General features: G+C 48.4%; 7 protein-coding genes across 7 annotated transcripts; 5 read left to right on the forward strand and 2 right to left on the reverse strand.

The window, feature by feature from the left end:
- Window positions 1-4: 4 nt before the first annotated feature.
- On the forward strand, window positions 5-1,070 carry FPRO_14677 (uncharacterized protein; the record flags this gene model as incomplete). Its single annotated transcript, XM_031219730.1, has 2 exons — window positions 5-482; window positions 535-1,070. The coding sequence occupies 2 exons, from the start codon at window positions 5-7 to the stop codon at window positions 1,068-1,070; spliced, it is 1,014 nt and encodes a 337-aa protein (XP_031085459.1).
- A 106-nt stretch (window positions 1,071-1,176) lies between these two features.
- FPRO_14678 (putative general amino acid permease) lies at window positions 1,177-3,086 on the reverse strand (the record flags this gene model as incomplete). Its single annotated transcript, XM_031219731.1, has 7 exons — window positions 1,177-1,307; window positions 1,362-1,439; window positions 1,504-1,584; window positions 1,632-2,062; window positions 2,123-2,627; window positions 2,680-2,893; window positions 2,940-3,086. 7 exons carry the CDS (start codon window positions 3,084-3,086, stop codon window positions 1,177-1,179), a joined length of 1,587 nt encoding a protein of 528 aa, XP_031085460.1.
- A 433-nt stretch (window positions 3,087-3,519) lies between these two features.
- Window positions 3,520-3,944, forward strand: FPRO_14679 (uncharacterized protein; the record flags this gene model as incomplete). Its single annotated transcript, XM_031219732.1, has 2 exons — window positions 3,520-3,703; window positions 3,754-3,944. 2 exons carry the CDS (start codon window positions 3,520-3,522, stop codon window positions 3,942-3,944), a joined length of 375 nt encoding a protein of 124 aa, XP_031085461.1.
- Window positions 3,945-3,979: 35 nt separating this feature from the next.
- FPRO_14680 (uncharacterized protein) lies at window positions 3,980-6,064 on the reverse strand (the record flags this gene model as incomplete). Its single annotated transcript, XM_031219733.1, has 5 exons — window positions 3,980-4,414; window positions 4,468-4,999; window positions 5,083-5,508; window positions 5,559-5,846; window positions 5,898-6,064. The coding sequence occupies 5 exons, from the start codon at window positions 6,062-6,064 to the stop codon at window positions 3,980-3,982; spliced, it is 1,848 nt and encodes a 615-aa protein (XP_031085462.1).
- A 444-nt stretch (window positions 6,065-6,508) lies between these two features.
- FPRO_14681 (uncharacterized protein) lies at window positions 6,509-8,410 on the forward strand (the record flags this gene model as incomplete). The annotated part of the gene is made up of 6 exons (XM_031219734.1): window positions 6,509-7,351; window positions 7,406-7,576; window positions 7,628-7,771; window positions 7,820-7,906; window positions 7,962-8,045; window positions 8,096-8,410. 6 exons carry the CDS (start codon window positions 6,509-6,511, stop codon window positions 8,408-8,410), a joined length of 1,644 nt encoding a protein of 547 aa, XP_031085463.1.
- A 1,249-nt stretch (window positions 8,411-9,659) lies between these two features.
- On the forward strand, window positions 9,660-10,935 carry FPRO_14682 (uncharacterized protein; the record flags this gene model as incomplete). Its single annotated transcript, XM_031219735.1, has 3 exons — window positions 9,660-10,081; window positions 10,140-10,788; window positions 10,837-10,935. 3 exons carry the CDS (start codon window positions 9,660-9,662, stop codon window positions 10,933-10,935), a joined length of 1,170 nt encoding a protein of 389 aa, XP_031085464.1.
- A 1,729-nt stretch (window positions 10,936-12,664) lies between these two features.
- Window positions 12,665-14,508, forward strand: FPRO_14683 (uncharacterized protein; the record flags this gene model as incomplete). The annotated part of the gene is made up of 6 exons (XM_031219736.1): window positions 12,665-13,067; window positions 13,118-13,319; window positions 13,376-13,921; window positions 13,975-14,138; window positions 14,191-14,259; window positions 14,312-14,508. The coding sequence occupies 6 exons, from the start codon at window positions 12,665-12,667 to the stop codon at window positions 14,506-14,508; spliced, it is 1,581 nt and encodes a 526-aa protein (XP_031085465.1).
- Window positions 14,509-14,626: the final 118 nt, after the last annotated feature.

Below are 14,626 nucleotides of genomic sequence, written 5' to 3' on the forward strand. Positions count from 1 at the left end.
CATCATGCCTGACATGCGGATCCCCGCAATCATCAACGACCCCTCCAAGGTGCAGCTGTCCCGCATCGCCCACGTCTACTTCGAACACCCGGACTTGGAGAAATTCGACAGATTTGCAGATGATTTCGGCTTTGTCAAAGAAGCTCAAATTGGAGACACCATTTACTATCGTGGTTACGGTATAGATCCATTTGTTTATGTTGCAACCAAGAGTAAAGATGGGAAGCAGAGATTCATGGGGCCAGCTTTTGTCGCTGCTTCTGAGGAGGAGTTTGAGAAGGCAGCTGCTCTTGAAGGAGCTGAGCGAGTTTCTCTGGAGCATGCACCTGGTGGGGGGAAGATGATCAAGTTCATTCGCCAGGATAACACGTTCTTTCATGTTGTGTATGGTCAAGAAGAGAGAAAGATTGACTCCCAAGAACCGACTGCAACGCACGAGCAGCAGGGACCATACAACAAACCATTCACAAAGCCAAGACGAGGTGGGAACAATATTTCACCCTCCCCAGCTTTTTATCCACTGACTCGGGATAGGAAAATACCAACGATATCACCCTGGCCCAGCTCTCGTCCACAAACTCGGCCATTTCGGCTATGTCGTTCCCGACTTTGACAACGAGTTAGCATGGTACACAAACAACTTCAACTTTGTCCCCTCAGATATCCTGTACCACTGGGACTTCTCCAACATGGACGTGCTGACATTCATGCACCTGGATCTCGGTGATGAGTATTCCGACCATCACTGCTTCTTCATGCAGAGAGCTGAACCCCATGTCAAGAAGATATACTGCCACCATACCTCGTTCGAAGTGGCAGATTTCGATACTCAGCTCCTTGGACACGAGTATCTAGCTAGCAAAGGCTGGAAGAGTGTCTGGGGTGTCGGACGACATGTTTTGGGCAGCCAGATCTTTGACTATTGGGCTGACCCTAGCGGCTTTAAGATTGAGCATTATGCGGATAGCGATGTCGTTAATCGGGCGACAGGTACCAATAGAGACGTCGTTGGACCATTCTCGGTTTGGGGTCCAGAAGTACCCAAGGACTTTGGAGAGAAGGGTGCATAAACAGGCATGATCTAGCGAGAGACTAGGGAGTATGTATTATTTTGGATATCGGTAGTATTAAATTGAATCCCTTAGAAGTAGCTGCATATGAGAAATTCAAAGCGATTCATTTCTGTTGTTGATCAGTTTCCTCCGCCTGCTTCTCTTCCCGAATTGATCGAAACTCTTCACTAAGCTCGATTTCGGAAGTTGGTATTACTTTTGACCTCAGCCGGAGCTTGAAGATTGCGTAAAGCACTGGAGTCATGTTAGCCTATTGAATAGCTGCGACAACCGCGAGTTCAGACATACCAGCAAAGATGGCGATGTTGATGTAGCATGTGATGAATCCCTGAGCAGTGAAGTGACCCTTAACGAAGACGTCAAACCCTGAGGTAAAATTAGCCAAAACATTCGTCATTCGTGAGAGATTGATGGGGGAGCTATGACGTACCACAAAACAGGATAACCAAGGAAACCATAAGTAATGTTGCCCAGGCCACATATGGCTGGAAGGGACTCTTGTAGGGAAGTTCTAGACGCGTTAGTGAAGTCCTCGAGGAAACGTTCCGATAAGCATACCTTCTCTGCTGTAACCCTGTTTCTTGAGACCGGCAAAGAAACGGAGATAGGTCACCTGGATGACTACCCAGCCAATGAGACCGGCAACAGTGGTGATGTTCACAAACCACGAGAACACCACGGAGGTGTTGTTCACAACTGTCAAATACACAAGTGGTGATAAGAGACAGCTCATACCAACCGCATAATGAGGGGTGCCAAATCTATTGCAACGTTGGAAGAACTGAGGAGCATGACCATCACGGCTGAGACCGAAGAGAGTTCGAGAGGCGATAAAGATGCAAGCAGATCCGCTGCTTATTGCCGAGGTACACACAACAGCGTTGATGATCGATGGCACGACTGAAACGCCTGATCGTTGAAAGGCGATGACAAATGGGGATTGTGAAGCGGTTCCGGTAGAGACGCCGAGAGCTGGGTCGTTGTATGGTCTAGCATGCTATTGTTAGTTCCTGATCGTTCTACCAAGATATTCAACATGAAGGACTTACACAATAAGACCAACGATGAAGATGCTGCAGAAGTAAAAGAAGAATATTCTGTAAAATGTCTTCTTTGTCGCAGCTGGGATTAGCTTCCGGGGGTTACGTGTCTCGGATCCTGAGATAGCTACGACCTGGATATTACCGTAGCTGAAAGCAGCAGGAAGCATTGCCTTCCAGAAGGCGAGGAACCTTCCAGCTGAACCGTCCTTTATATACGTATTGAAGGCTCCTGGATGGATCCAGTACCGAAAGCCCAGCCGTTCATGATTCGGTGCTCCACCGAGATCAATGACCAGACCGCCTATGATGAGACCGATAATGAGCATGATCTTGAGGGATGCAAAGACAACTTCGGACTCGCCGTAGAGTTTCGCTCCGCAAAGATTGGCGACAATAATGAAGAGGAGGAAGATGGTGATCCAGACACCAGGGTTGATGGATGTGTTCCAGAATTGAACGAGCGTCGCTGCGGCGCTGATCTCGGCGGGCATGTTGATTGCCATTGTGTACCCTACTCCAGTCAGAACATTGCTATGGTCATCTGTATCTGGGATGTAACTTACAGAAGTTCCAGCCCGTGGCAGCACCAAGTGCAGGCTCAACAAACTTGGTCGCATGACGAACGAAACCTCCAGTCGATGGCATGAACGCCGTGATCTCTCCAGTCGTATAAGCAACACCCGCTGTAACGAACCCCATGAGGGTATAAGCTAGAAGAGCTCCAGCTGGGCCTGCTGTCGCGATGACCTGCCCAGAACTGAGGAAGAGTCCCGTTCCCTACCAGAGTCAATTATGCGAGAGGGAGAGCTCGGGAGAAACTTACAATCATGCCAGCGACGGCAATCATGTTGATGTGTCGAGAGCCCAATTCACGCTTGAGGCCGCTGGACGGGATGACCTCCGTGTTTCCGCTGGCCATTTCGACGTCCGCTGGCATGTCGCTGCAGACAATCTTTTCGTCTTTATCCATTGTCTATCTGTTTGTTGTCGAATGATCATAAATTGAGTGCCATATAGGACCTTGGAGTCAAAGAGTAGTCAGAGAGACTTCAGTTATAATTGTCGATCGAGGGAAATAATAATAATATTCTCTCAATGCTACAGTGACTCAAGTCATGTTATCTGAGTCGGCCGATCTTCCCCATTATTTATGATGGAGACCGACTCCAGTGGCTTATCGTAATGCAGGGCTCGTTTATGATGAGGGGAAACAGGGGTTCAGCTTGAGTCGCCGGTAGCACTTTAGAACGCCGGTGCGTGTACGTGGGGAAATTCGCCGGTGGGCAATAAACCGCGAAGCTTCCTAGTCTAGACCATTCCAGAGCTTAACTATAATGTCTTCATGCGTCGATGCAAGCAGGTATCGTCTTGGATATTTTTTTTAGTCCCTTTTCTTATCAGCCATGACTTCAACCAACACCAACCCTACCCATGACGATTCCTTCGAGCTATTTGACTTGAGAGTCGAGGTCGTTTGTCCGCCAGGCAAGAAGATAATGTGTGGAGCGAAAGAAGGAGACTACTTCACGCTGAAAGGCGAAATGCTTTACCTCCCGCCCGACCAAGGGATCAGTATCTATAGCCTCGGTAAGATACGAAATACTACACCATAACTTGGGCCGGACTGACTGCAGCAGCATCCGTCCTTCCGCTTCTCCCGGCCAAGCAGAGAGTGACGTCTCCCAACGACTGGATGACTACAGATGCGCTAATAGCTTGTCCCGATCCCAATTGCCCCTCGCAGCTGAAGATAGTAAAGGAAGGGATTCGGAAGTTCAGTCATGCTGAGACTACTGTTGTTCCATTGAGTGGGAACTCGGGGTCATGAGGCATGACGGAAAGGGTAGCTGTTGTATAATTTCATTAATCTGTTTGTGGAAAGAATGTAACATCCTGAGGGTTCATTCCAAACATTTCTGCCCACATATCATCACACTCGAATGGGAAGTCCAGGTTTTCCTGGGCTAAAAAGGATATATCGAGAGTTGCTAGGTCGGGAGGACGTCGTGAGGATGAGCTAATTTCCGATTCTGCACAGGGCCCTCCGTTTATGTCAGACTGGCCCATCGTGTACGGTGCCGGCCCTGCAAGTCCAGTAGGACCGCCTTCCTTGGATGCCTTGTTCGTTTGGTTCTCTATAAGCTTCATCGCGACTCTTTCTAGGAACGATGCTTGCAGAGTACAACTAGAGCTTATACATCCAGATTGATTGGAGAAGACCCGTGCAGCTTGCTGAATAGCATCTATACAGCTTGATTCGAGCTGGCCAGATATAAAGTCGGAAAATACAAGAGTGATCTACAATGCAAAGCTGTCAGTGTTTTCCGGTCAAGCAGAAGAAGTAGACCAACCTTGACGAGAAATGCAGCGCTATAAGCTGTCATGACATGGATGGAGTCTTGAGCAAAGCAGACATGCTCTGAGAAGCGTGATATCAGCTGCAGCATGTTGAGAGCGCTGCTATATGCCACCCAGACTGTGTCAATATGATGGTTGATATCCGATTTGTCGGACACGAGGATGCCATGAAGTGGTAGAGTATGCAGCTGAAGGCGAAGGTGTGTGCCGTAAAAGCGTATGAGGAACTCATGGCAGGATTTCTCAGTCTGTGCTGCGATCTTCTCAGTCCATTTCTTCTCCCATCTCTCTATACGTCCATCCAGTAGGCTGACAAGAGGCGCACTCTCACTATGCGACAAGGATCGCTGCCGTGACTTGGTGGCAAGTAGTGGAAATGCGGAGGACGTGATAAGTCTCAAGGTAGTAAATGCCCCTAGAAGTTGATCGTTTTCAATTGTCAAAGCGTCGTTGCACCAGTTCTCTATCGATTCGATAAACTCGCTGCATTCTATCATCCATGGTCGTCCAGTCTGTAGACTGATACTTTTATGGTTGTCAGTACCTGATTTCTCGCACTGATTTCTCGCACTGCCACAAAATGAATAGCCAGGATAGAGGGATCATACCTCCGATCGTAAACGAAGAGAACATACCACGTTCTCTCAATATTCCGTCGTTCTCGCCTTTGAGCTTCAGACTCTTTCGCGGCGGCTACAGAACGACAATACGCCAGCTTATGCCATCCCAAGTCCATGCATATGCGAATTGCATACCCAACAGAGGTCCACACTCTTGTGTCTTGCGGCTCTTTCCAATACGTAAGGATGAGGATTGCCTGCACGATTTCGACCGATTTGCTGCCTCTCCGAAAAACACTAGAGAAGAGGTCCTGGGCGTGATCGTAAAGTTTAATGTAGAGAACATAATTGAAGGCTTTTGCGGCCATGGCTAAAATGGAGCTTAGGAGAAACGTAGACTTTGCACGGACGTAAGGAAATGTATGGAGACGGGGATCGAGCTGGCTGATGTAGGGATTTAGAACCGTCATGAAGCTACTTGGATGTCAGTATATACGGTCTCATGGAAATAGACGATTAGTTACCTATCAAACAGAGACTTCGCCAGTGATGGAGTGATGAGTCTAAGTTCAATGGGATCCTCAAGTGACTCATCGCGGCTTCGCTGTCGCTGAACAGGTTCTTGATCCGCGTTAAGAATGTTGCCGAGAGAGAACCTCCCCTCTAAAGCCTGGTGATTGAGCAACCCGGATGGCTGTAGGTTATTTGCATCGTCTTCAGTTTCTGAGATATGGGCCCCTGCTGCTGCTGGACTCTCGAGGCTTGGAATCGACTGTGGTGAGATGGTAGGGACTTTCTTTACTTTTGAGATTCTATACTCCATGTCAACAAGAATTACAGGACAGCGAAGCTACATTGCATACTTTGTACCTGGCTTACGACCCCGACGATGCTCCCTGAAAATACACTCAAGGGCTTTTCGGGTACAACGTTCACATTTAGACGTGTCCTGTCCCATAGGACGGCATCTCATCTTTACTCTTCGACATTGTATACACGCATTAGCGCTCTGAAGAGACGGGCTTGACATGTTGGCGACCTGGGGATGCGTGCTTCGTTCAGTGTCGTGCACCTGGCTCTGGTACGACCCTGGTTGAAGAATCGTCACCAAGTCTGCCTGCCCAATCAATCGCGGTTATCGCCCAAATCCGGGGAAACTGGCGTAGTGGATACCCTTGATAAGACGACGATGCTAATTGGTTGCGAAGCTGATAAGCAGTCAACTGATATCACGCCGGCTATGTCGGCATTCTAAGCCGTATCTAAAACGCCGGTGCCGGATTCATGAACGCCGACGATAGCCTTGAACACCGGTGGCGTGTTTCCACGTCGTCATATTCGAGACTCAAGTACTCATATCAAGCTCTATCAGGACTAGTAATTTAGTTATCTTTGACTTTGCAAGTCACAGAGATATCCAACCCGATCAGCATTTTTCAAGCCTCTGCCACTTTATTTGGATCAACCAACCACTATGGCTGTTGCTCGCAATGGCAGCAGCAATACCGCTCACGTCAATATGATGACGGACAGCGTTATAGCGAACCTACCACCCGATGGTCTGAGGGTCATCATCCGCTCACTACTGGCATCGCACCCTGATATCACCGCGAGCTTTGAAGACGCAACGCGACAATACCTCGCTCAGGCACAGACAAGGACGTCAAAATCCCAGCTTACCGCTCTTGATGTTGGAGGATTGGAGAAGACCCAAAGGATAGCTCGCTGTATGCTTGGCTCTGGACAAGCGTTTGATGGTGTTTCAATTCTCGAGAGCCTGGTTATTCGCGGTGTTCAGATCGCTCTCGACTCACCGGAAACAGAGAAACAAAGAGTTAATTCACTCCTCGCTTCTTTGGATGGTGACTTGGTCCAAGCCATGACAGCTGTGACGAAGAAGCTTGCTGTGAGCTCCGGGGCACGAGCGCTTTCTCCAGGAGAACATGATATCATCCAAGCACTGTTTGAGTCTCTTGCGCAGTGTCAACGGATGCTGAAGGACACAGGCATAGATTTTCCCTATGGAAGGGGAATGCTGACAACGGCAAACATCCTGGGTGTTGATTCGCCGGAGTCGCAAAAAGGAAGATTGAATAAGATACCTTCGGAAATTTCACGGCCTCTGCCGGCCAAGGAAACTTTTCAACTTGGCGATAGAATATTGCCTCGCATTTTCTCGGGCTTATGGCAAATGTCAAGTCCAGCCTGGGGTTCCGCGCAGATATCTAAGATCATCGACGGATTCTCAACGCATGTTCAGAATGGATTCACTGCGTTCGACATGGCTGACCACTATGGAGATGCTGAGGTTTTATATGTAAGTTTACAAGATCCTACACGGCCTTTAGACAATTGACTTACAGGACGGAAGGGCCGCTTTAGACGTTTGTATCCATATAAAGACGACATGTTTACTGCAACAAAGTACTGCGTGTTTCATCCAATGACTGTCTCCCGGGAAGCAGTACAAGCCAACGTTGGCGAGAGGTGCAATAGATTACAGCAAGAGGTGATCGATCTCCTTCAGTTTCATTGGCAACTTGCAAGTCATGATACCCATTTGTCATAAGAGATCCTACTAACAGAGTACCAGTGGGATAATTCCCAGTATATCGACGCGCTACAATATTTGGCTGAAGACAAGCGAGTGGCTCGGATCGGTTTATGCAACTTTGATACAGAACATCTTGAGCATGTTGTTGAAAGTGGAGTCAAGATATTCACGAACCAAGTCCAGGTTGGTACTTCAGCAATCACTGATGTAGCCGGTCCTGACAAGATGCAGTTCTCACTAGTTGACTCGAGACCTACGTTCAAAATGGCAGATGCATGCTCGCGCCATGATATTAAGCTTTTGACATATGGCACTCTGGTAAGCGTCTTCTCATATATATCGCCAAGCAACCAATAACAACTGATTCCCCCAGTGCGGTGGATTCATCGCAGACAAGTGGCTCAATGAACCCGAACCAGATGTCTACGACACCAACATTACTCCCAGCCAGAGAAAAGTAAGCAAAACAGCCATATTCTCGCATCAACATACTGACGATATCGTAAGTACTATGGAATGATATGTAGCTGGGGTGGCTGGGATCTCTTCCAAGAGCTGCTCAGCGTTCTTCGCACCGTCGCGACAAAACACGGAGTCAACATCTCCAATATAGCTACGCGCTGGGTCTTGGACTTTCCCTATGTTGGAGCAGTCATCATCGGTGCCAGGATCGGCATGAGTGAGCATACAAGTGACAATGCTACTACTCTGGGCTGGAGTTTGGATGATGATGACCGTGGGCTGATTGAAGAGGTCTTGGATAGGAGTAACAGAGCCGAGATGTTTGAGACGATGGGTGATTGCGGTAATGAGTACCGGTAAGAGAGCTCCATCTGTTTGTGGAGATATCTGTTCGGCGCTGGTTCCGGATTTCCAAAATGGGATGGGAGGGAGCATGTAACGTCTGATCAATGGGACATACACCTCGTGTATGCAGGCCGCTCGGTCGGGACTGGCGAGCTGATCTCCCACCGGGAATTATTTCCTGTGATGTGAGGTTCTTTTGACCCATCTCATTTGCATGACTATCCTTTGCCAATCATGAAACCTTGTAATCATTCTCAAACATATCATAACCTGATATTGATATTACCTCAACACATGTATCGACTATAGCCATGTGACTTTGCCAGCAAACGCTTGAGGAGTTGAATAGTTAAGAGGATTTGAGATGTAAAAGGTAGAAGATCGGGGCTTTTTCCGCTAAGCGACCAACCCAGTTAATGATCTTCATCCCACCACAAATCAGCCCTCGTCTGTAGGTCACTACGCGTCCCAATCAACGCCCCCTCTATATCATCTCGTGATCAATAACTACCCACACGGGTACGAAGACAATGCGCCTTCTAACGGCTTTCATCCTCCACACAATAGCCACAGCTGCCGCAGGAAAACAGATCCACATCACTCACTGCGACGACACCATCTGCAGGCCATATTCTGGTCAACTCGAAGGATGCCAATGATTACATGGCCCAAATGAATTACCTTCGGGATTTTAAGTGCAATACTGCAGCGAGCTTGGCCCGTAAGATTGAGTTGTTGCAGGAGATTACGATATATGTGACATTATATCGTACACAATGATGTATTGCCATAATTAATCGCATTCTCACTACTTACCCTGTAGAACTCATTACATCACAACATCCCACTTGATACAGGGCTTTAACGACATCCACTTAACACTGACCAGAAAGTAATATTAATGCTGGTAGCATATCATATGTTCTTATGCATAAGGATTTATTCCCGGCTTAACTGCTAGAATCTCATTGGTACGATGGTGCGTTGCAACCTACTACATATTGTTTCCCCTCATTGGTGACCTCACAAAGCATGAAGAAACAAGGCTTTATGAAACAACAATTGATCACAAGTGCACAGTCACAGAAACTCCTTGAGCGACCGACAGTATGACGCTTGGCCGTTGGTACCTGCCTTGTTGGCGACACAGTCTTGCTGCTATATGAGCGGCGAGGCTCGTCATGATGGGCCTGATCGATCAATCGACGTTGGAGGTATCCAAACAAAACCGTTCTAGGCCGTAATTTCATTGAAAACACTCAACATGTTTACAGTGTGTAACAAGTTGTGGCCCTTCATGCGGACCCTCGTCATTATGCTCATTGGAGCTGAGTTTGGCCTTTGTTATCTGACAGAGATGGCAGATACCATGATCGCAAAGGGTATAACACCCGACCTTGGGTATCAAGATGCTGTTCTTTATCTAGGATTCGAAAAGGTCTACGAGCTTTCTGGAGATAAGAAATACCTGGACTGGTATATCGGCCAGATCGATGGCCCCGTCGTTCAAGAGGATGGCTCCATCAAAGGTCTCAACACATCGCGGTATATCCTTGATGAGTACCGAATGGGGCACAACTACCTTTATCTTTTCAATCAAACTGGAGAAACAAAATATGAGACGGCTGCCAATACAGTCAGACGTATGCTGGACAATTATCCCCGAACTCCTTCCGGGGGCTTCTGGTAAGTGAGACATGTCAAACTAACTACTGCCGCGTGACAAATGCTCAACGGCTTTTAGGCATCAACAATTCTTTCGTAATCAAATGTGGCTAGATGGTATTTATATGGCCGATTCATTCTATGCCAGATGGACGCATCTCTACGACTCAGACAACAACACAGCTTGGGACGACATACTTCTACAATACGAGCTCATACACGAGCATACAATCAACGAGACGACTGGTCTTCATGTGCACGGATGGGTCGAAGGCCAAGCATCATGGGCCGATCCAGAAACAGGCCGAGCGCCCAACGTATGGGGACGCGCTCTTGGCTGGTACTTCATGGCCCTCGTCGAGGTATTACAGTACTTCCCCACGTCACATGCCGGGTATGACCAGCTACTCGGATACCTTGGGTCTGTCGCAAAGGGTCTAAAGGACTCCCGCGATCCGGATCTTGGCAGCTGGTGGCAAGTCATGAATGAACCCTACCCTGAACGTGAAGGCAACTTTATCGAGAGTAGCGGCTCCTCCATGTTTACCTGGGGCTTACTGAAAGCCGTTGATTTGGGATATCTCGACTCAGATGATTATCTCGAAACTGCTAAAGATGCTTTCACAAGCTTGATTCACAACTTTGTCACCGAACCCGACGATGGGTCACTGGTGTTGAATAGCACGGTCGCTGAATGCGGATTGACTAGTTCAAATGTCACATTTGAAGTGAGTATAACGTTTGCAATGTCCATGTTCATTTACTGACAGGAATAGTACTATGTCAGCAGACCGAAACTAGAGAATGGGCAGAATGGCGTGGGGCCATTCATGCTTGCTTCTTATGAATGGGAGTCATGGGCGAAGGACGCATGAGTATCTCAGGTCGCAACAAGGCGGTTGGATGGCAATCGGAACTCAACAATCCTCATTTTTCTCGTTTTGCAAGGGGACGGTAGCTGCAAAGTCAACCCAATATTGTCTTTGTTCGTCCTAGCAACTTCTGCAGTTCTGCTACATCACTACCGCGATACGCTTATAGTTTCAATCATTCCAAGACGCTCATTACCTTCTCAATTGCGCAGCTCGGTCTTGTCGTCGGAGAGCGAACATCCGAGTCGGACTACTTTGTTGCCAAGGGCAGATTGAAGCCAAGACAACAAGTGCCGGGTGTATGTAATCCAGCTGATAAGCTATGCGAAAAACATTAGCTTTTGTCGAGTGGCTTTTTTACTGTAAATGCCCTATAACTATGGCGGGCATGCGCTGTGACTACACGAGCTGCGCCACTAGGGTTTTCATCTCGAATTCATAAAAGAAGAAGAAAACTCTCCTTGACATTTGGGCAAAAAAAAGAAGTCTGATATATTTCGGCGATATCCATGCCGGCACGTATAACAGGATCTCAGAACTACTCCCGAAAATGCGAGATTCCTTGGTACACAAAGCAATCGCGTGCAAATCTCCCGCGGGATTGGCTGGGCACGGCAAAGTGTTGGATCCGAAGAACACCTGATCCCGCGGGTAACGACAGCCCCATCCGCCAAGGTCCTGAACAAGCTTAAGAATAACCTTTTCCCACCTCAAAACAACAACTTGGCGAGATTGGTTCCCATAATGCTTGGCCCTGACATGATGGTGGAGTAGCGCCCAGGCGGGAATAATCCACTATAGTGGGTAGTCATGCCCGGAGCTTCACAGCACAGGTCGCAGTAATCGACTCTCCGCCCTTGGCACGGGAAGACTCGGGCCTTTTTCTGCGTGTTTGGAGTAACATGCCAAGGCTGAACGGGAGAGACGGGAGCTGACCCCTCCTTGGGTTGAGAATTGCTGCGTAATTGGGGAAGAGGATGAACGCATTGCGATTCAGTGATCTTGGCGTATGGCTAGCTACAGAGAAAATAAAAAACATACGAGAGAATTCTTTCTCCGTCTTGCTTAGACGAATTGATGAAAGCGTGGAATAAGAATAGCACGCGAGATATGTTATGGGCATTTTTTTGAGAGACTAGAGTGATCGAGACTGGCCTGGCCTGTTGACCTACCGGTCGGCAATACAGCGCTGATAAAAAGAGCCTCATCCAGCCTCTTTAGCGACCGCCACGGCATCATAGCATAATAATTGAACTCTAGTAAAAGAACTCCAGAGATACATTGATTCAAAGTGATGTGATCTGATTATCATTTGACACCGCCGATCTCTGCAATTCATCTGGGGTCCGATCCAGTCTGTGTGTTTTCGCACGCGAGACCGTTTTGCCCCAGAACCCTTTTCTTCTCCAGTTTTTCATAGAGACGAAATTCTTCGTTGCCCCGGACTCTTGGCTCACACATGCAACCATCTGGGGGACACACGACTTTCCCCAGCTTGCCCAGCCATGCCAACGTTGGAGAGATGCGGGGTTTTTCCTTTTCCCATCGCCAATGTTTTTTTTCCCTCTTGTGTCTCGCTGATCTATAAAAAATGCCATCTACCTTCGTTTTTGTCTTCGGTCTTGTTCTCGTGTACTCAGCCTTTTGCCTTGGTTGACATCGCAAGCCCTCCCTTTCTCAGCCAATTAAATCGTCGTTATCCCCCTAGTTGTTACGCGTTATTTGTCAAGATATGACGACCCCCAATGAGAAAGCGGGCGGTGATGCGCCTCCGCAAGACATTCAGGCCCCGAGTTCAGATGTCAAGCCTCCCATTGACGAGAAGGCCGATACTGCTTCTGCCATTGAGAAGGAGCTCGGCATGGTAGAGGAGGGATATCTCAAGAATGAAGGTCGTCTTCCTAGCCCCGAGGAGCAGATTGACGCTCTTGGTATTCCGAACTGGCGCGAGCTGGAGAAGAAGATTGTTCGGCGTCTTGATATGACTCTCATGCCGTGTGTTTGGTGTCTTTACTTCTTCAATTACCTCGACAGAGCGTCAATTGGCCATGCTAGACTGAGCACCTTTGATGAAGATCTCAATCTTACTGGTTCCAATTTCTCTTCGGCTGTCTCTATTCTCTCTCTCGGTTATGGTAAGCTCTCTGCGTAGTTGGTGTTTTGAGATAATACTGACCTTTTGCAGTCCTTGGCCAACTCCCCAGTAACATGTTGATCACCAAGATTCGGCCCAGTCTCTACCTTTGCCTCATGGCTATTGTCTGGTCTGGTGTCAGTGTCGCGACTGTCGGAGTCAAGTCTTACTCTGGACTCATGGGCGTTCGCTTCGCTCTTGGTCTTGTTGAGGCGCCTCTTCTTCCTGGCGCTATCTACCTCCTTGGTTGTTGGTAAGCTCATCCTTTCACATGGCATCATCAGCCCGGAAGCTCACACAATATTCTAGGTATACCAGAAAAGAAGTCGCGTTCCGCATGGCTATCCTATACTCAGCCCAGACCATCGCCTTCTGCTCAGCCGGTCTTATCGCCGCCGCCACCTACGCCACTCTCGAGAAGGCCCACGGCCTTGCTGGCTGGCAGTGGCTCTTCATCATCCTCGCCACCGCTGGAGCCGGCTCTGCCATGATCTGTATCTGGTTCATCCCCGATTATCCCGACTCGACTACCGGCAGCGCCATGTGGACTATGACTGAGGATATGCGAAAGGTTGCTGCTGCACGTGTCCTCGCTGATCGCCCTTCCACTACCGAGGCCAAGACTGGTGCTTGGGAAGGATTGAAGCTTAGCGTTCGTGACCCTAAGCTCTACATCCTTACTCTCATGAACATCACCATCTCCGCTGCTTACGGGTTCTCCAACTTCTACCCTTCCATCGTTCGTGGTCTGGCTGCCGATTGGGGATACAGCTCTGTCATCGCGCTTGTTCTCACTGCGCCGCCTTACATCTTTGCTGCTATCGGCTCATATGTCAACGCTTGGCACTCTGACAAGTAAGTATCAACTGATTTCATGTATCACACAATTACTAATAGTTGCCTTGCAGGGTCAAGGAGCGAGGTCTGCATTATGCCATCCCTGTTGCGGTCGCTTGTATTGGTTTCATTGTCTGCTTAGCGACCACCAACCCCCAGGCTCGATACGGAGCTTCTTTCATCTACGTTGGTGGCATGTACATCGCCAACCCTCTCATCATGGGCTATGTCAGCGGTATGTTATCCATACTCTTCAACTACTGAATATGGTCCTGACTATCTCTTAGGTGCTCTTGCAAAGACTCCCGAAAAGCGAGCTGCCTCTGTTGCACTTTGCAACCTTCTATCTCAAATCGGTAAGTTTACTCCAACCCAAATCCCTGAACCATAGCTAACAAGGTCCGATAGGAAACTTCACTGCTCCTTTCATGTTCGTGACGAAGGAGGAGCCTCGCTACATCAGCGCCTTCATCGGTATGATGGCCTTCGGTTTGACCTCTAGTGCCTGCGCTATCGTCATGAAGATTTGGCTCAGCCGCTCCAACAAGCGGCTGTTGCGAGAGGCGCAGCAAAATGGTACTGCCTACCAGCCTTATGTCACCTAAGCCTCCAGCAAACCTTCACAGCCTTCATAGTATTGGGTTGATGCAAAGATGTATGGCTTCAGTTGTTACTAGATGATGAAAATATTCTTACCGGATGAGAAGAAAGATATGGAATGGG

This window comes from Fusarium proliferatum (genome assembly GCF_900067095.1).
Source record: "Fusarium proliferatum ET1 genome assembly, contig: FPRO_scaffold008, whole genome shotgun sequence".
Classification (NCBI taxonomy): domain Eukaryota; kingdom Fungi; phylum Ascomycota; class Sordariomycetes; order Hypocreales; family Nectriaceae; genus Fusarium; species Fusarium proliferatum.